We start from the raw sequence: 20,695 nt of genomic DNA, 5'->3' as shown, positions 1-20,695 counted from the left end.
CTCACCTCAGACTTGCAGAGTCACAAAGCTCATTCGAACATCTACTAACAGTTTAAAAAAAAAAAAAAATCACTATAGAAAGTTGGCACAGTTGGCCGAGGCAGCCATCTTCCAGTTAACTCGCCAAAATGACGAACACAAAGGGAAAGAGGAGAGGCACTCGGTATATGTTCTCTAGGCCTTTTAGGAAACATAGAGTTGTTCCTTTGGCCACATACATGTGAATCTACAAGAAGGGTGACATTGTAGACATCAAAGGAATGGGCCTGTTCAAAAAGGAATGCCCCATAAGTGTTACCGTGGCAAAACCAGAAGAGGGCATCGTTGTAAACAAGCAAGTTAAGGGCGAGATTCTGGCCAAGAGCATCAGTGTGCGGACTGAGCACATCAAGCACTCAAAGAGCAGAGACGGCTTCCTGAAGCGGCAGAAGGAGAACGATCAGAAGAAAAAGGAAGCCAAAGAGAAGGGCACCTGGGTTCAGCTGACACGCGCCAACCTGCGCCACCCAGAGACCACACTTTGCAAGGACTAACGGGAAAGCGGCAGCCTTCAACACCCAGAGAAGCACACTTTGTCAGGATGAACAGGAAAGAGCCCGAGCTCCTGGAACCCATTCCATACGAATTCATGGCCTAGTGTACAAAAGAGAAATAAAGGACCCGACTGCAGAGTTTTTCCTTTAAAAAAGAAAGAAAAAAGAAAGAAAAGGAAAGGAAAGGAAAGGAAAGGAAAGGAAAGGAAAGGAAAGGAAAGGAAAGGAAAGGAAAGGAAAGTTGTCACAGATCTGAGAGAAAGGTCATTACAAAGGCTAGAAACCTCAACCTGATATGTCTTTCAGATGATTTTATAGATTTCATATACAACTTCAAGACAAATGCATCCATTTTTGTTAACTTTAACTTCTGGTTAGATTATAGACATTTGGTTATGATATATATATCTATATATCTATATCCATATATCTGTGTGTGTACTTTTTCCTCCTTTGGCTAACCACGTATAATTTTAGCAGGCCTAGTACCTATGGTATGAATTTTGATAGCATGTGATTTGATGAATTAAAAGATACTCAACCTGTCCAACAAAAGGAATCCCATGTCTGAAATGTGAATCCACGTTCACAAATGATAGCTTGCTTATGGTCCTTGTGATCTTAGTGAACCCCTTTCCGGTTTCTTCCACGCCTGAAACAGAAGGAGAGATGTTCTCTTGTTGAAAGCTGATGTCCACGAATTTCTTACATCATTATCTCCCTCCTTACAGTCCATAATTCGGGCCAAGCAACAAATCAATATCATATTCTTCTCCCACATCCCTGCAACACACAACCTGTTCCTTCTTCTTGGATCTTGGCGTTCACATCAAGCTGCATCTCATATTCTTGTCTCTTTAGCTGGAAAGACTTGGTTTTCACCAGCTGTGAGAAGCAGCCATGGCCATCTAGCTAATAAGGGAGAAAATAGTGGTTCATATTAAACTGGATACATCAGTAGTTGGTTAATCTGGTAGAATTTAGAAGGAATGATAAAATAATCTAGGCATTTTCTATTATATTAGGACATAATGTGTACTGCCTAGGGACTAATTACTGATAATTTTATAACAGTATCTTGCGTACAATTGACATATAATTTCTCACTTGAGAAATATTAATGCTTGATTGAGATATAATGCTTGATTGAAATATAATGCTTGATTGAGAAATATACTAATGGTTTTGGATAATCTTACTACAACTGAAACCTAACATTTCACCAAATGCTGGGTCCCCTCCCACAGCAGACAGCTGGTGATTGGTCACCTATCTGATCCCTCCCACAGCAGACAGCTGGTGATTGGTCACCTATCTGATCCCTCCCACAGCAGACAGCTGGTGATTGGTCACCTATCTGATCCCTCCCACAGCAGACAGCTGGTGATTGGTCACCTATCTGATCCCTCCCACAGCAGACAGCTGGTGATTGGTCACCTATCTGATCCCTCCCACAGCAGACAGCTGGTGATTGGTCACCTATCTGATCCTGCCCACAGCAAACAGGCTGGGGATTGGTCTCCTATCTGATGACTCTCCTGGGTCATCTCCCTGGCATCTAGATGAGGGCATTATAACAGGTTCTTGCTTCTAGAAAGAGACTAGAGCTGACACTATTCAGGGTCAAGATGATTTGAAAGATTCATGGCTTTTGGCTTTTCTCCTTTTACAAAAGATACCTGGGAAAGCTTTGTGTGGCTCAACTTGTTATTCTGGAACATAGACATTGGGCAATCACAAAGAACAAGTAATGATTTTTTTAGCTAAGTCATTTGTTTATTTTTAATTTCTTAGAGATAGTATGAAATTCTCCTCCTGCCTTAGCGCTGCATTGCTGCCATCAAGCCTACCTGTTGACTGAGTTTCTCACAGAAAGCCAGGGACTCTTCACCGAAGCAGCTAGAAGGATTACTGTACTTTCTGCAAATGTTCACAGTCACATTTCCAGGAACAGGCTTCCCGTAGGTGTATCTGTCATTAGAATATTGCCAAATGACTCGAAGCAAGCACCAGACATCCCTGTTTCTTCCTTCTCTAAGTCTTGTTCAGCTATAGCACATCGTTTCTCAGTGCTCTGCCCTGTGCGGGGACCACTCACTATACAGCAGAGGCAGACAAACTCTAACTCATAAACCCTCCACAGCACATGCTGAAGCTCAATAAATTCTCCTTTGGTCTGGCAATTTTTAAAATTATAATTGAATTTTTTTTGAGATAGTTCTATAGCCTAGAGGAGCCTTGAACTCATCATCCCCCTGCCTCAGCTTCCATTGTGTTGAGATTACAGGCATATGCCACCATATTCAGTTCTTGCCCTTAAATTTTCAGTATAGTCTAAATAGTGGTGGGTTCTTTGTTACAAAAGTTAGATAATTTTTTTAATTTAAAAAATTCTAAATTATGACACACATTTGGTGTCATCAAACTTTCAAACAGCATCTTTGGACTCTTCCCCCATCTCTTCTCGCCCATTCCCTTCCTCCCCTGTGTCACCTCCCCTTACAGTCTCCTTCCACTTTCTTGCCACATGTGTTCTCTTTCCTTCTCCTTCTTATGGGGTCCTATCCTCGCAGCATATGCACACACTCTCCCCCACTTACATGTGCTCATATGAGCAGTACAAGCTAGGATCCACATGTGAGAGACAATGCCTGATTTCACATTCTTAAGAGAAAAGTAATACCAACATACACACAAAAAGAAACTTAGTAGAAACTACAGATGTTTTCAAAACTACTTAAAAATTTCAACTACTGCTTGATGCATCCCCAGTACAAATTTCTATGTATACATTTGTAACTTTTTATGAAGTGAATACTGCTGTGGGATAAATGTCACGTGTGACTGTTTTGTTTTCAAGAGCCTTTGTTCTCTTCCTTATTTGAAGCATCCTCTGTGTCAGTTTGCAAGAACACTGAAGAGCTTTTACAGAGGACTTGGTAGCTATGACTCTGAAGCAGCTGATAGCATGTGTGCCACAAGTATGATGTCAAGGCAGTGCTAGTCTGAAGTAGCTGGTAGCAGGTGTGCCACATGTATAATTTTAAGGCAGTGCTAGTCTTTTCATGTCCTATCCTGTTAGCCCCACTAAAGGTCTCTAAGAATGGGGGCCTAAGATCCTGCATGTATTTCTGGGTTCAAAAGGATCATCCTGAAGGAATTTGTTCAGTCTCTCCATGAAAATGGTGTGCAGAGAGGGAGGTGACAGGCCTTCAGCAACCTGGTGACTTAAACATGATTTGGATTCCAAATCTGCTCTTTCTTCCCACTGTTTGCAAGGTCAAATCTGTGACTTGTTCCCAACTGAAATTCCTGTACAAGCATACATCACTTATCTCCCTCCTTAGAGTATTGCTATCACTTATGGCTAAGGGGAAGCCAGCATCCTTCAGTACACTTGTGTGAGTGTGTGTATATGTGCATGTATATGTGTGCATGTCTGTGTGAACATGCATGCATGTGTGTGCATATGTATGTGCATGTGTGCAAGTCTCTGTGTGTTTATGTGTGTGCATGTGTGTATGCACTCATGTGTGTACGTGTGTATGTTTATGTATGCATATTGTGCACATGTGTGCATGTGTGCACGCACATGTCTCTGTGTGTGTCTGCATGTGTGTGAGGCTTTCTCACTTGTAAAGTCAATCCAAGCCACGTGGCTTCCCTACAAATGGTCCCCACCTTGCTGACAGTTATAGAAACATTGATAAGGATAGAAAAGAAAATAAGAAAGAAATCCAAAAAAAGGAACAGGAGAAGAATGGCCTGTAGTTGGAAACACTCAAAGTTCCTGTGTGGTCCCTGCTCCTGGGAAATCATCCAAAATATCTCAAAGAGTGAATCTGCTTCAAAGAGTTGTTTTCATTTTTGTCAACTCACATGCCACACACGGACACATTCATTGCTTCCTCCAGGATGGTGATTGTCTCTGGTACTGTCACTCTCACTTCAAACTTGGGAAGCACTGTGGACCACACACAGAAGAGGGAGTTAGTGGCTGCCTTTCAGATTTGCAGGCTTTAGTGTTTCCTAGTTCTACTTAACAGTTCTCTAATTATATCCTCGTATTTTGTAAAGGTAACTCTGCTCTCCAACTTACCGACACTTACTTCATTCTCAAGCAAACAGTTTTTTATTTTGGTCATTCATCATTGCTACAACCAACCAAACTAAATGAAATTTATTCACAAATCACTCATGCTCCACTGGACTTTAATGTAATTGATTCTGCTCTGAGGTTGATATCATCCACAGGAAACTGAAGGAATCCAAACAAGCTCCAACCCTGCGCTCTAGAGGTCTCAGTTACAAAGACAATGTTCCCACGATCCTCACCGAATTCCTCCACAGAGAAAGGATGCTCAACAGTCCTGCCTGATTCTGTGCGTATCACCACCTTGTAGGAGCCCAGAGCGGGCTCTGAGGAGAGGGGGAAGGACAGCTGTTTGAGGCCAGCCTCTAAGTTGAAATTCTGCCATTGTGCAATGCGATTTCTTTGAGGGTCCTGTAATAAATAACCATAATTCATAAAAGTGCAAAGAACATCAGAAATTACTAAAGAAATCTATAGGAACTTCCATGTTATCCATAAAGAGGGCAAATGAAAGGGGCTCAGAGGGCAGGTAAGCTCCAGCCACCCATCCCTGCATGGGCTGGGAGCTGCTCCCTTCCCTAAAGTCTCTGGCATATTGTAAGAAGTCCTCAAAGGTGACCTCTGAAATGACTGCTTTTTCTCTAATTGTGGACTATTTGTCTTACTCACCTGAATGTACAATAGAGGAATCTGAAAGAAAAGAAAAATGAATTTTATAACATTCTGAAATATTCTCAACTCGAGTTTACGTGCTCTAATTCAAAATATATAGAATATCTATCTATCTATCCATCTATCTACCTATTTGTATATGCATTCTACAAATTAAATTTTTTAAAAAATTGTTTTAATTAACTCATTTGAAGCAATTAATAGGTCATATTAAGAACTTACTAGGCCATGGGTAATAGATTCTTATTGTGTACTATCGGTAGCATAGGGTTTGCTAATATTATCCAAGGGCTTGTGACATTCCAGCCAAGAACATCCCCTTGCTAGGCAACTTTACAGACTGAAAAATAAAGACACAGAGCTGGAAATAACTAGCCCTGGACTCAGTTGTTTATATGTGTTACTGTGTGCTTCTAAGAATGAAAAAGAAGGAGACTAGCATCTCTACTGCCTAAGTTTATCCATTTATAAATCTACTATTGACTACATATCTAGTTGTCTGCTGTGTGCCATTCTAGAACAGAGCAGTTCCGAAAAGAACAATGTGTCTGTCCTCATTCTAAAAAAATAGACAAAAAATGAAAGAATACCTATATATGGTATGTTTGGCATCATATATAGGGTTTGGTGTGTGTGTGTGTGTGTGTGTGTGTGTGTGTGTGTGTGACTTAATAACACACATACATGTTAACCTGACAGAGGGGTGAATATCACATTTGATTTCAGGTAGAGCATAAGAAGAAGCTGAGGGATAATATCAAGTTTACTTCCATGGTCTTGTTTACAGATGTTGGGCAAGGAGCAACAATTCAGGTAGTAAGAAATGATATTTTTTCAAGCCAATATGATTTTCTGTGAAGTAGATTTGTGAGTGAGAGACAGAGAAGCCAAGGGCACTACATTTCCTCTTGCCTTTGGAGTTAAAAAGAACTGAGTCTTTGTAAGATGGGAAGATGTGGTGGAAAAACTCAGCTGAGAATGACGAGTTGGTCTGTCTCCCACATGGAAGCAGGAAGAGTCGTGAATACTTACAAAGGAATAAAAAACACCCCCAACTTCTTTCAGAGCAACATTCACATCTCTAAGCAATAGCAAACTTAGATTCTCAGACAGTTATCCACTGTTTGTTTTTATACTTTTCCTAGAAACTGGAGAATAAGCTTAAATGTATAACAAGCAACTGAGTGCCAAGTCATGACAGAACATGTTTCTTACTGTTTGACCTGGGAGAGTGTTTTAAATGAAGATCCTGAACTATTGCAATGTGAGAAATCACTCCTTCACTCTCCAACTCCTCCTCCATCTACAATCCAAACAGAGTCCCAGCCAGTTTATACAAATAACAATAATTTTATGTAAGTAATAGGAAACTCACCAATTCATTAAGGGGATGGAAATTTTCGTCCAATGAGACAACACGAAATCTCACTGAAATAGAAATATTTTTGTTGAGCTCTAGCCCTTGACCGGTCCTGTCAGTGGGCAATGAAAACTATTAAGGAGCCAGGATCCCAGGGACTGTGAGGGACAGGCAGGGAGAGAAGAGTTTCCTCTTTGATGCTGTCTGGATTGTGGACCTCACCATACCTGTCTGTCCTGGTTTGTAGATGGGCTTGTCAGTCTGAGCAAAGACCAAACTCTCTTTATTCTTAACCAGCACCGTGCTCCGCCTCTTAAACTCATGAGTTGGTCCTTTTACTTGGACAGTGAAAAACATCACCTCATTGGATGAAGACTGTGGGATCTAAAATATGGAAGAGAGTCTGAAAACACAGAGAGTCTCTGCAGCCTTTCTCCTCTCCTTGTTCTGCATCTCTATGGAGAGCTCCTTCTTTTTCTTGATTTCACTCCTTCATTCTCTTCTGGGAAGTTGGCCAAGGCAAGGATTCTTACGTTTTACAAATTGGAAGACCCAAGTATGAGGTGAGGAAATAAATTAATAAGAAGAGATGTGACTGAAAACCTCATGTTGATTTGTATAGAAAACACAGTGCAGTCTTGACTCGGTTACACATTGTGTTTGACCAGGTGATTATACACTAGCAGGACACTGCGGAAGCGGACCTACAGGATCTTAACACTATGGAAAAAGAAAAGCGTTTTGGTAGTACCAGATTGCAAGTATTCCCTACGAATCCAGATCTAAAGATATATTAGACTCCTGCTCGGGGTGATTTCTACAATTTTTACTCTTTAAAAGAATATGAGGTATGCCTGGCTATGACCAGTGGTGACTCATGCTTAACCTTGAACTAGTTTTCTTTATGAACTTTAAAAAGGAATTTTAATTTTAAAAGTCACATTTCTTCCTTTCTCTACTGTGTGCTGTTTTTGTTGTTGTTTTGACAAATAGAGTTTTTCTTTGGTCATTGGATTTATTCTCAACATGCTTATAATACATAGTTGGAAACAGATGAGTTAATCCCTTAACCCCTGCTTGGTGCTTGGTTGCCATTGTTTATTGACATCCCTACCATTCCCAACCTCCCGCCCCTCCCCCCTTGACTCACGGTGAAGGAGGCACAATGGAATAAGTCCTTGTCAACCACGAGGTCAGTGAAGAGGCTTTGGTTCCCACGGACAGACTCCATGGAGACTCTCACAGTCACTGTCTCATTTAGGTAGCTGAACAGGAGGCAGCCCTTCTCAGGGGTGCCTGCGTGGAGCAGGGAGGGAACCATCATCATGTAGATTCTGAGGATGGGGGAATGAAGTTAGAGGAGAGGAAAGGGGTTGTTGCTATGATCATCTCTATGTCCCATCACGGTGTCACCATCATGATCCTTAGTTATTTAGTAAGAGAAGGCAGACATAGCTGTGGATAGCCTAAAAATCTCCCCCTCAGGTCATGAGGGCGGGGGGGGGGGGGCGGCTGGAAGAAAGCACACACCTGTATTCACAAGCTTGCAAAACTTCTACATCAAGAACTTGCTTCTATTTTACAAGTAAGGAAGCTGAGCCTCACAAAAAGAGAGTCACTAGTGGAGAGTCTTGGTTGCGGTTGCAGATAACTAAGTCTTTGTGGGTTATCCAACCTGGATGCTTACATCATTTAGATGTGCCTTTCCAAATGTAGAGAAAAGCTCCATTCAAAAGTAATCCATCCTTTGGTAACTCAGAAACAGGGCAGAACGTTTATCAATCATGTATGACTGAAGACTCACACTCCAGTTTCAAACAGCCACTCTCAAGAATGTTGTTAAATGCTACACAATTCTTATGTACTCTCAAGTTAACTTCTACTTTTATTACAGTTTTAAACAGTAAACTCTTCTGATACCCTAAAATAAGGCTTAATTTCACTTAAGTTAGATTTTAACTTCTCCATAGAATTTTAAATATTATAGGTAGTATCACCTCATTAACAATAGATAGTGAGAGATGTGGCTCATGACTTGGGAAGCTGAGACAGGGGGATTTCCACAAGTTTGATGCTGTCAGGCATAGTTAGCAAAATCCTGTCTCAAAACAAACAAATGAACAACAACAAAATAATAAATAAATAAAATGTGTAGGTTCTTTTTGTAATGCTCAAAAATTCTAATTTCTGTGCCACTTATACTATCCACAAGTTTATTCTATGATTTCTTTATGCTTCAAAATATGTCATGAACAATTTTCATTTTTTATTAATGGGTATATATAAATATTAATGAAATATTACCTGTGGGTATATAAGTTTAACGTTAACTCTTTTTTTATATGTGTGACCATAAACTTTAAGTGTTAAATGTTTTCTTATAATTGGATTATTTTCAGTATATAATTTACTAAAAATATATTCATGATTCATACATATTAGATATAAAGTTAAGATACTTTCAAAGCACATCTCTATTGAGAATTGTGTGTGCTCCTCTTCCACTGTGAATTTTGCTGACCTTGGTTTTAGCTGGATATTCCTCATTAAAACAAGTAACATTTGTCTTTTGTGTAAATATAAGCCCTAAGAAAGTCTCTGGTAACTATGTATTTGTCACTGCTTCTTAGACATCCTTTTGTATGACCTGCTCTAAATCACCCAGAGCCGGTGCTCCCAAGTATTGTTCTAGCTGTCTGTCTGTCTGTCTGTCTGTCTGTCTGTCTGTCTGCCTGCCTGCCTGCCTGCCTGCCTGTGTGCCTGCTCCCCTTTCTGTGTTTCTTTGAAACACAGAATTCAATCACTAGCTGATTTGCACAATAGTTTTTCTCAGTGACAAAAGTCATTTACATTTTCAGCATCAACATCATCAACATTTGAAATCATCCCTAGGGATGTTTAAACCCCAGGACAAAAGGGGCACTCTGGAGAAGCATGTCTTTATTTTATCAAAGGGACTGAGGAATGTAAAGGAGGAGGCCAGGGCAAAGTCCCAACAGAGCCGCATGAGGTTCTGAAGGTACCTAGAAAGGTCCTGAGTGTCCGGAATTTGGATACTCTGAAATCCAGAGAGCTAAAGAGAAATGATTAAAACTGAGTTGAGGAGTCAGAATGAGAGAGGAGGATTTGGAAAAATCTCAGAGCTGTAAGGAACCTAGGAGATGAGAAAAAAAGGTAAGGTCATGATTTTATGGGAAAGAAACGGAGAGTAAACAAAAGCCCTAAATTCAAGCTTCTGGCGTTTGGTGAACTCACGGTTTTTGTGGTGCTGAGGCATCTGTGGGAAGCAGGAGCAGCAGCGGCAGCAGCAGAGGCAGAAGGGCCAGGTTCAGGAGCCTGTGCTTTCCCATGCTGCAGAGAGGACTGGAGACCTGGCTACCTTGTACCCTGCTCCCCCGCCAGAGATCTGGTCCTGAACGTGCTGAGAAGCAGCTAGGCTTTATGCTGTTCTTTGTGCAAACAGCTGGTTCCACCCACATAAGTTCTCTAAACAAAGCTGAGGTTTTTGAACATTCTCTGAAAGGGGCATTGACGGCCTAATTACTGCCAAGGTTAATTCCTGACTGGTTAGCCAGAATTCCCAGAAGGATTAAGCACTTTCCAGTTACTGCTCACTTTTTCTCTTTTGTACAATGAAGTTGATAATCGGCTTCTCCTCCCCCACAGCCTCTTATTGATGCTCTGGGCTCCTGTCCGGATAGTTGGCAAGGAGGCTACAGCTTAAGCAGCACTGGGGAGACTTGAATAGTTCACTCCAAGTAAGTGTGCCAGCAAGTTAAAGGCCCGTCTTTAACGCTAGGCCCATGTTCAGCACCCTCCCATGGAAAGAATATTGAAACAAACTAGGATGTAGGTATTGACTTTAGAGATATTAGTATACATTAAACTGAAAATGAAAAGTCAGAGCCAGAAGAAATGACTGTTTTTTAAGTTTTCTAATGCTTAGCTATAGTCCAGGTGCTAGAGGACAGGAGACAGGAAGGTCCTGGGCTTGTTGGCCAGCCAGTCTAGCCTAAACAGTGAATTTCTGAATCTCTGTATAACAAAACATTGACATTGATCTGCACATACACTCATTCCTGCTTTAATAAGTGAAAAGTAACGAGTGTCAGATAACCCCATTTTACTGTGTCTAGCAAAGATCCCAGCTACCTTTGCCTTTCACTCCACAAACACTTTTGTACCACACTCTCCTCTCTCGTCTCTAGGTCCTGGAGGCCATTTCATTGATTCATGCATCCATCTGTTCATTCTTGCAGCTTCTTGGTTGTTTCTAACCATTTATCAGTCCTCCTCGGCTGGAACCTGGCGATAGAATGTCAGAGAAGTAGAAGTAAGAATCTATAAAAGTTCTAAGACATGGGGCAGGGGATAGGACAGGTTTTACATGGGAGATGAGTACAGTAGCCAGCCATTATCATCAGAGAAGTTCTGAAGTCTCCCTGAGGGCAAATGCAAGGGACACACAATCTGCATTAAACTGGGGAGACTTGAATAGTTCACTCCAGGAAACAATGTAAAGGAAGCAGAAATCTAAAGTAAGCTGTGAATTCTGAGTGGTGGTTAGCCAGAGAAGGAGATGGGCAAGGGCCATTCTAAGCTTTAAAATGACATACGTATTCAGGAGTAATGATGACACTCTTAATGAAATTTCTTTGTCCCAAAGGAAGTGCCTAACTACTGGGGGGGGAGTAGTCTTTAGGGGGGAGTTGTCTTTAAATCGGAAAAGAACTTTGGCAATATTGAAGTGCACATTAGATCCCTGAAGAGATCAATCTTATTGAAATATAGAGGGGTGACAAAGGGAATAATTCAGAAGACGGGAGAATGAGTGGGTGGCAAGTGGGCGGTACCTGGACATTCATGATGGATCTCAAAGGAGGTGGCAGAGTGGCAACCTCCTTTGAGAGAGATTATAGGAAATTAAAAACTTGGTTTTAATTTCCCAGCTGGTCAGTAAGTGAATTGTGCTGCCTTTAATGAGTAAGATGAGAAACAGACAGACAGGAGCAGAGGCAAGGACAGAGGGCTGGGCTGAGAGAATTCATACTTTAGAAAGTGCTTGTGAGCTAACCAAGTATGCTGTTCTTGATCTGATTGTTCTGGGAGTGAAGTCTGCATCCTAGCTTTGTGTGCCATTACTTTTTGTGAGTCATGGCTACGTTTTCAACTATCGATGTCCTGGGTCATAATTCAAAATTGGGATTATGTTGTTTCTTTGTGGGCAGAATCTTGAAAACATGCACTGCACGATTTCTTGTAAGTTAAAGTTAAGTTGCCCGAATACATGAGGTCCCTAGACTCACCTGCTGGCACAGGCTATGGGAAAGAATGGTGGTACTTAGAAGATGTTGATGAACAAACCAAACACTCAAGGCAAGGGCACAAGGAACATCTGTTAAGTGATAGGAAGAGACAGTCAGGTAGAGCAAAAGTCAGGATGGAGGAAGCTCTGAGAGTGATAGTGAGACGGTCTCTGAGTCCCAAGAAAAGGAGCATTTTAGCAAGAAGGTCATTTTACTAGATCAGTGTGACTGTGAACTAATGCCAAGACATCAGTGACAATAGCATTAAAAATGAAAAAATGCAAAGAACTTACTTTATAACATCTTGGTTCAAACTATAACAGCATATTAGTTATTTTTTACAAGCTAAAAGCAAGCATTTTTCAGGGATGATCTCTTAAACAGGATGGATAAAAGTTAATAAAATTTACTTGATCCCTCATCATAAATTGTGAAGACGAACAGTGAAGGTCAACACTGCCGAATTTCTGGCTGTTTGTGTCCAATGCCACTGTGAAATTAAATTATAGAATGGCACCTATTTGTCTAGATGAGGAATCTGAGCACTGAAATCCATCTGTCTTGGTGTCTGCTGTCTGCGTGGAACAGAAGCTTTGTCCGGGCACAAGGGAACATGAAAAACAGGAAAGAATTTTGTAGTTGATCTGAAAGGAGAAAATGGTAGTGTGTTTCTGCCAGAGATGCAGAATGAAAGGAAGTTTTCTAAAGAGCAAGAGAGTCTAGAACACATGTAAATAAAATATTCTGTCTATAAAAGCTGAGTGGGAGCAGCCAATGTAAGTGGGGAACAGCCAGTATAAGAGGGGAGAAGCACCCAATATAAGGAGGGAGGAGCAGCCAATGTAAGGGGGGAGGAGCCAATGTAAGGGTGAGGAGCCAATGTAAAAGGGGAGGAGCAGCCAATGTAATGAGGGAGGAGCAACCAATGTAAGAAGGGAGGAGCAGCCAATGTAAGGGGGGAGGAGCCAATATAAGGGGAGGAGCCATGAGGGGAGGAGCAGCCAATGTAATGAGGGAGGAGCAACCAATGTAAGAAGGGAGGAGCAGACAATCTAAGAGGGGAGGAGCAGCCAATGTAATGGGAAAGGAGCAACCAATGTAAGAAGGGAGGAGCCAATGTAAGGGGGGAGGAGCAGCCAATTTAAAGGGAAAGGCTGAACTGCCATGATGTCTACAATGAGTTGTCAATTTGGCAGAATCTAAACTAACCTAGGAGATGGGCCTCTGCACATGCCTGTGGATGTCTTGGCTACCCTACGGTAGCTGAGGTTCTGATGTTGAAAGGCTCACCTGTCTTGGGCGGCTCCATTTCTCACACAGTATGAAAATTCATCAAGTATCCTGAACACTGGCCGGCATGCTTAGGTCACACTCAGAGCCTGTTTCAACTGTGGGTGTGATGTGTCCATATGCTTCATGGTCCTGTGGCTGTGACTCTCCCAACATGAGCCTTTAAGCTGCTCTTGTCAGGATGTTATCCCAGCCACAGATAAGAATTTAAAACATGTGTGGAGGAATCATTTCAGAGGGAGACTCTGAGGACATGATGACCAGATGTGTTAAGATGTGTATCCCGAAAGAGCATTATTCAGTTACATTCTGTCATTTGCAATAAATGATGGAACTGCAGAATAAACAAGCCAGGCACAGAAAGGCAGTTACTTCAGCTTTTGTTTCATAGGTAGAAAGTAGTACAAGTCATTTGGAAGTATAATCATGATTACTTGAGCCTAGGAAACTGGAAAAGAAAAAGAAGAATGTTGGAATTGACCTGCACACACAGTACATGAGTGGAAATAATTAATAAATAATAATAACAATAATATGTAATTATTGTCCCCCGGTGGAGGGACATTCTCTCCTCAAGTATCCCATTCCCCACATATTAATGAGGAGGAAAAGTTTTTCAAACATGTTTCACTTGGGATGGGGGGAATTTGAAAAGAAACAGTTGAAAAATGGGCAGGGCAGTCAGTTGCTGGGTCACCAGAGCCTCAGTTCTGGCTGAACCATGTGGTCCTGGCCAGCCGAGCAGATAGCTCCGGGCCTCAGCTGTCCTGCCAGCAAGTCTGAAGTCTGACATCTGTACTATCAGCTTCACGGGGCTAGCATGGACCAGATGCTGCAGCAATGACCTTTAACCTGTAAACCTTACCACACTAGAGAACATTAGTCTTTATATTTTACATTAATAGTTGAAAAGAGATTATTTGTATCTTCTGTGGGGTTTGACAAAGGAACAGTGTCCAAAAATACTTCCAGGAGTTTCCTTTCCTGAATAGACCATCCCTCATGGGAAAGGAAGCCCATGACATGGAGGGGTTTTATACACCTTTGAAGGACTTAGTAAGTGTTTAGAGTTAGAAATATGAGTAGCTGAAAGTAAGAAGATAAGGAAGGCAGTTGATGGAGCAGACAGCACGGGTACAGAACACAGAAGGGACACATGGCAATGAGAATATAGGGAGGAATATTTGAGAGTTGAGAAAAAAAGATTAGGAGACAGATAGGCCTTAATCAAAATTAGTAAGAAGAAAACACTTCCCCCTCACATTGCAAAAGTACTTACAGAAACTAGAAAGTTCTGTGATTGTACTGGGTATGCACTAGCTCACGTTGCCTAAGCCAAGAGAACACAGGAAACATATCTTCTTCTGTCCCTCGTGATGATGAGAACATTTCAGCTGTTTACACATTAACTACCTTCAAAACGAGAAAGGTAAGTTGTCGTAGTCATAGGCACACGCACCAAGACAGAGAGCTGCTGGCCTGGAGCCAGGAATGAGGAGCAGCGCCTGTGCACACTGAGGCTCTTGGAACTAACTACAGGACTGGGGGGTAGCACATGCGCACAGTGTGTCTCGTTACTGCAGTCTCAACACTTCCCCTAACTTTCAGTGAAATCTCAGCGGTGGGGATAAAAGACTGACTCATCTCTATTCTAACAATGTCCTTGCCAGAGACTCCCCAAGTCATCAGACGTTTGACATGTTTTGTCTTCTTATTTAAATTCTATTTGCTCCGTTAGGTTTCTGAAGACAACAGACATCCACAGCTGTAGGCACCATGGTGGTAGACCCTACACTGAGATATGGAGAAATTAGTGCCTAGACTAAACCAATGTACTACAACCAATAAGATTCCACCTTGGTCTCCACACACTACACTCATTCTTTCAAGTCTTACAGATGTGTTTTTAGTTTGTTTATTTGTTTCTTTGTTTGTTTTAGACTTACTTCTTTTAGTATTTCTTATGTGGATGCGTGTTGAGCCTGCATGTATTTCTCTGAACCACATGCATCCCTGGTACCTGCAAAGGTCAAGGGAGGGTATCAGATCCCCTGGAACTGGAGTTTCAGATGACTTTGAGTTGTTATGTAGGAACAGGAAATCAAACTCAGATCTATTGGAAGAGCTGCAATGCTCTTAACCACGGAGCCATCTCTCCAGCCCCTGCAGACACTTTTTAATTGATATGTCTACATGATGTTTTCTAAAAGTACAGTCTGTAAAAGATCTTTAACACACTTTCATGACATCTACTCAGAAATAAAATCTCTTGCCAGCAGCATGAAAGACAAGAAAGACCATGTTCCCACAAGTCAACTTTTAAAACGCCACCAGTTTATGGAGGGGACATAGCACATATTCTTCACTTCTGGAGTCTGTAGTCTCTGAGCTGCTTGACATTATCATCACTTCTAGGTGTCATGTCTGTCATTCACGGCTTACCTAGGCTTAGAACAGTGGTTCTCAACCTATGGGTCACAACCCCTTTGGGGGTCACATGTCAGATATCCTGCATATCAGATATTTACATTACAATTCATAACTAGCAAAAATACAGTTATGAACTAGCAACATAATATTTTTTGGTTTGGAGTCATCACAACATAAGAAACTGTATTAAAGGGTCGTAGCATTAAGAAGGTTGAGGACCAATGGCTTAGAAGTTTTATTTTTTGATTAGGAGGTCTTTCTGCATGCCAAAGTGTAAAAATACTCTTCTGTCTTTTTTCAGTTTTTGTATTGAAATTTTTATCTGTAATCTCCGCCATTTATTTCTGAATATGAAACCATGTGGCAGACATCTTTGGAGGTTAGTTTTCTTTTGTCAAACAAGAAAAAAGTACATGTGTACATGTGTGCATATGTGGACATCTGTGTGTGCATGTGCTGCTCACCGGGCTGTTTCATGACTCAGTTACATGCATACTGTTTGTTCATGGCAGCTCTAATGTTCAGGGTGTCAGGAGTGTGTTTAACAGGGAGCCCAACATAGGAGTGAGGTTTTAAGAATAGGAAGGGCTGGGGATGTGGTTTAGTGAAACAGGGAGAAGGAGGAGGAAAGGGAAGAGGAGAAGAAGGGTGTTTTAGGATGAGGCTGTCAATAATAAATGGCATAATCCATATAATTCATGTATTTTCAAGGAAAGTTATAATTAAGTATGTTCATTAAACCTGAAATAACATGATGCCATTTGGAAGCAAATTACAAGTTATTTATAAAGTGAAGGAACATGAGGTATATGTCATGTATCAAATTCTGAATATTTTGACTGTAATAACAAATAATTCTATTAGTTGGTTAAGCATTATACTGTCTTTTCTCAAGATTAATGTGTTTTAATTTTTGTTACAAAGCAAAACTGTTCATTTTCCTATGGGAAAATAATTTAAATATTTCTTGTTGGCATATCCTATAACTTTATAACAGCTTTTTAAACTCCCTCATTTAGCCTGGTTAGCATTCTTCTTCCATAAAGCATATGCTCAGTACAGTGACATTTTCTAGATCTTGAGTTTTTCTTGTTTACAAAGAATGGAATGAGGCCTCCTCATAGGTATTTTGTACTTAAAGTATGTAACGATTTCTTCTAGGCGTAATTTAATGGCATCTTTTTTTAAAGACCTGCAAGATGAACATCCCACTCTACCAAATAAAAAGGATGTTGATAAAAAGGAAAGACATTTATAAAGGACACTGCCAATGGATGGTGCAAGAGAAAGCTTCTAAAGGACACTGCTGAAGGATGCTGCTGCAGGATGCTGCTGCAGGATGATGATGAAGGATGATGATGCAGGATGCTGCAGGATGGTGCTGAAGGATACTTTAATGGATGCTGCTAAAAGATAATGCTAGAGGGTGCTGCCAATGTTACTAGGATTGTGTCAATACAACAGCACTGACAGCTTTGGAGGTTTACATCAGGCAAAGATGAAACACTGAAAATATAACAACGAGAAGAAATGCCATGCACTTGGATGCATTCATTATGTTTAAACTCATGAAACTCTAACTACTAAGCCCTCTCTCTCTCTCTCTCTCTCTCTCTCTCTCTCTCTCTCTCTCTCTCTCTCTCCCCAGACCACCTTAATTTATTTTAACTGAAAACATGTCTAATTTTTAACTGACATTATATGTACACACACACACATGTCTAAAACATCACTCAAAACTGTGTATACAATGTAAAGTGGCTTCAACATTTTAAATGACATTTTCACTGTGTGTGTGTGTGTGTGTGTGTGTGTGTGTGTGTGTGCAGGTGCACATGTATGCACACGTGCTTGTGTGTGTATATGCATGTGATATGCCAGAGCACGTGTAGAAGTCAAGGGAGAAGTTGTAGCAGTCTGTTCTCTTCTCGGCACCACGTGGGTGCTGAGATCAGCTGCAGTGGAAGTGCCTCTACTCTCTGAATCATTTCACTGACTTTAGAGGAAAGCTAGGCTTTCAGTGTAAGTGGTGTCAGAGGCTATTTGACACAATCACTCATTTCTAATATTCTACTGGTTTCAATTGCAAGAATGGAGACTATTATCTTACTTCATGAGTGCATTAGGTTCAGACTACTTAAGTGTTTACAATATTTTATTTACTTGTTATCTAAACTATGATCTTCTCCTGAGGCTTTATTTGGGGGCAGTAACAACTTTAGATTTGGCATGTAAGAGAGAATGCAGCCTGTGGAGCAGCCCCATGGGACAGGACATTCTGAGAAGGATATTCAAGTCTCTCTTCTGGTTTCTCTATTGCTCCTACTTTTTGAACCAAGCGGTAGTCTTGGTGCAGGCTTCTTAATTTTTGCAGAAGAATGTGTAACTTACCAGTAACCATTTGACTTCCAAGCATGGATTCATGCCACACAGCAATTCAGATCCCTCAAGGGAGTACTGTGGAGCTCCCACATAGAGCCTGATTCAAAGGAATAGTGGCTGTTAAAGTGCCCGGTGCCTCAAATGTGGGGGTTCCCCATCAGTATCAGCACCCTCCACCTTCATGTCTCCAACATGGAATGCAATGCAGCCCTCTACTTTGTCTATCGACTGGTAGATCCTTGAAACCTGTCTGCATGGGGGAGCTAATTTACTGTGCTTGTTTGCACAGTCATTTCCAGCCATCCACATGTCATGCTGGACAAAGACATCAGATGTTTGAAAGGTCAGAATCAGTAATTTGGGAAAACATACCAGTACAAGTAGAGCAGCCGGCTCTGGAGTAAAAACAATGTCCATGAATGGCAGTTCTGGGACACTGTCAGGAAGCCAGTGTGGGCACACTAAGTTCTTTAGTACTGTCAGGAAGCCACTGTGGACACCGTAAGCTCTGGAGTACTGTCAGGAAGCCAGTGTGGGCACAGTAAATACTGGGCACTGTCAGGAGGCCATTGTGGGCACAATAAATACTGGGCCTGTCAGAAGGCCATTGTGGGCACACTAAGTACTGGGCACTGTTAGGAGACCAATGTGGGCACACTAAGCTCCTGTCTAGCCTCTGTCATCTCCCTTTCTTTTTACTGCTCATTCTCACTTATGTCATCTTTGCAAAAAAACAAAAGCGTTAGAAAGTGTCTGGCTAATTCTATCAAGCATCAAGAAGAGACAAGAGAAACTCAAACATTTTTAGTTTTAAAATATTTATTAGATTATAAAACTAAGTCATTCTTAAGGTAATATACAGAAAATAGTATGAAATGAGTTTCCTCAAGCATTGCTTGTCTCTAAATATCACCTGTATGTGTTCATACAGATTTCTCTCTCTCTCTCTCTCTCTCTCTCTCTCTCTCTCTCTCTCTCTCTCTCTCTCTCTCTCTCTTCTATTCATATAGATTTTAAGTACAGGGTTCAGTGGTGTTGCATATATTTACATTGTTATGAAACTGATTTAATTCTTTCATTCCCATGGTTTTTCCCATGACTTTCATGAACATTCATTTCATTTTTGGTAAGTAACGCATTTAAGAGTTAAATACAATTTAAATATGTAGAGGTTGCTGCATGACGGCAGCATTGATAATTAGATAGCCATACAAGTTTAGAAACCAGCCAACAGGTGACTGTCTATATATTTAAAATACAGTTCTTGTTTAATCAACCTTTGATCACCTTCTTGAGGGGGGGGGGAGGGGAGGAAGCCTGCTGGACACATGGGAAGACATTAAGGCCAAATATTGTGATAACTGTTCCCAGAAGTTTCTTTCAACTGGATTAAGTCTCCAAAGCCAAGGCAAGGTAAAGTTTGTGGCCTCCGGTATCAAAGCTCTTCCTGTCTACTAGAGAAGACAGCATAAGTTTCATGTCAGACCTCAGAGTCTGAGTATAGCCCACTACAATTAAACCAGAGTTACTGACTTATACAGCAGTGGAAGCAGGAGGAGCCAACCAGGTTTCAAGAGCAATGCCAAAACAAGTGCAGTTGGTGCCCAATGTTTACTAAAGTGTCAAAATCTTCACATACTTTAGGATAAATTGACTCCCCAAATTCTGTCCCGTTGTTGACATTAGCGTGTAACTGGAAGTTCCTAGTCCTGAAGCCTACTACCAAGTTGCTTCTCATCAGCTTTGACTTGGCACTGTCAAAGGTCAACTGGCAACCAGCAAGCCAGCTCTCTAACCAAAAATGGCTAAACACAGATTGCAGGTCCAGCAAGATCAAAGTCAACCTTACAGACAAGGTTTGCACATCTCCTCTTGTAAGCAAACTTGACTCTTTACCACTTGTCTTTCTGTGATCTGTGGAAAAGTTGTACCAAAGGTTAATCTCAAACCTTGACAAGTCTGGTCTTACATTGCAGCCTCTGCCCCCCCGTGGGTGTTATCAGCATTCCATTTTTCTGTGAATGTCTGACCATGTTCATACCATTTGAATGTGGGATATTATCGCATACAATGAGAGATTTGGGACATTGTTATGTGACAGTCAATGTTATGCATTGTGTATGAGGTGCTTGTTAAATATGTATGTGATGGTGAGATGCAAATGTGTATATACATGTATGTTTTATATATATTTCTAAGGTATAACTTTTGATATGATACATGATGGAAAGACATTTTCCCAGTTGTTTCCCAATGCCCCAGAGTCCTAGGAAACATTGCTCAAAGAACAACCTTTTCTCTGGCTATTTTCAAGCTGGTAGTGACTGTGTGAAATAATGTGCCCAATGAGGTTTGCCTTAAGGTCTCTATTGTTGTTATAAAGCACCATGACCAAAAGCAATTTAGAGAGGAAAGAATTTAGTTCATCTTATAGCTTGTGGTTCACCATCCAGAAACATCAGGTAGGGAACTTTAGACAGGAACCAGGCATCAGGATTGAAGCAGAGGCCATGGTGGGGTGCTGCTCACTAGCTTGCTTACCCATGGCTTGCTTGGCCTGCTTTCTTATAGGACCCAGAATCACTACCCACAATGCACTGAGCACTTCCACATCAATCACTAAGAAAAT

The 20,695-nt window shown here is 41.2% G+C and overlaps 1 protein-coding gene and 1 pseudogene across 1 annotated transcript in view; both read right to left on the bottom strand.

Moving 5' to 3' along the window:
* The window catches only part of LOC117715146 (alpha-2-macroglobulin), a 49,241-nt gene extending 38,273 nt beyond the window's left edge, over positions 1–10,968 (bottom strand). The window contains exons 1-10 of the mRNA XM_034511819.2: positions 9,914–10,968; positions 7,809–7,992; positions 6,886–7,042; positions 6,674–6,726; positions 5,296–5,316; positions 4,869–5,037; positions 4,413–4,497; positions 2,384–2,504; positions 1,331–1,445; positions 1,076–1,185 (exon numbers count right to left, since the gene is read on the bottom strand). Of these exons, the coding sequence (XP_034367710.1) occupies positions 1,076–1,185; positions 1,331–1,445; positions 2,384–2,504; positions 4,413–4,497; positions 4,869–5,037; positions 5,296–5,316; positions 6,674–6,726; positions 6,886–7,042; positions 7,809–7,992; positions 9,914–10,137 (1,239 nt within the window). The 5' untranslated portion in view covers positions 10,138–10,968. The remainder of the gene's footprint in view (positions 1–1,075; positions 1,186–1,330; positions 1,446–2,383; positions 2,505–4,412; positions 4,498–4,868; positions 5,038–5,295; positions 5,317–6,673; positions 6,727–6,885; positions 7,043–7,808; positions 7,993–9,913) is intronic.
* Positions 10,969–19,441: 8,473 nt separating this feature from the next.
* On the bottom strand, positions 19,442–20,124 carry LOC117715732 (non-selective voltage-gated ion channel VDAC2 pseudogene; annotated as a pseudogene).
* Positions 20,125–20,695: the final 571 nt, after the last annotated feature.

This window comes from Arvicanthis niloticus, chromosome 9 (assembly GCF_011762505.2).
Source record: "Arvicanthis niloticus isolate mArvNil1 chromosome 9, mArvNil1.pat.X, whole genome shotgun sequence".
NCBI lineage: Eukaryota > Metazoa > Chordata > Mammalia > Rodentia > Muridae > Arvicanthis > Arvicanthis niloticus.
This window is presented reverse-complemented; position numbering and strand designations above follow the sequence as displayed.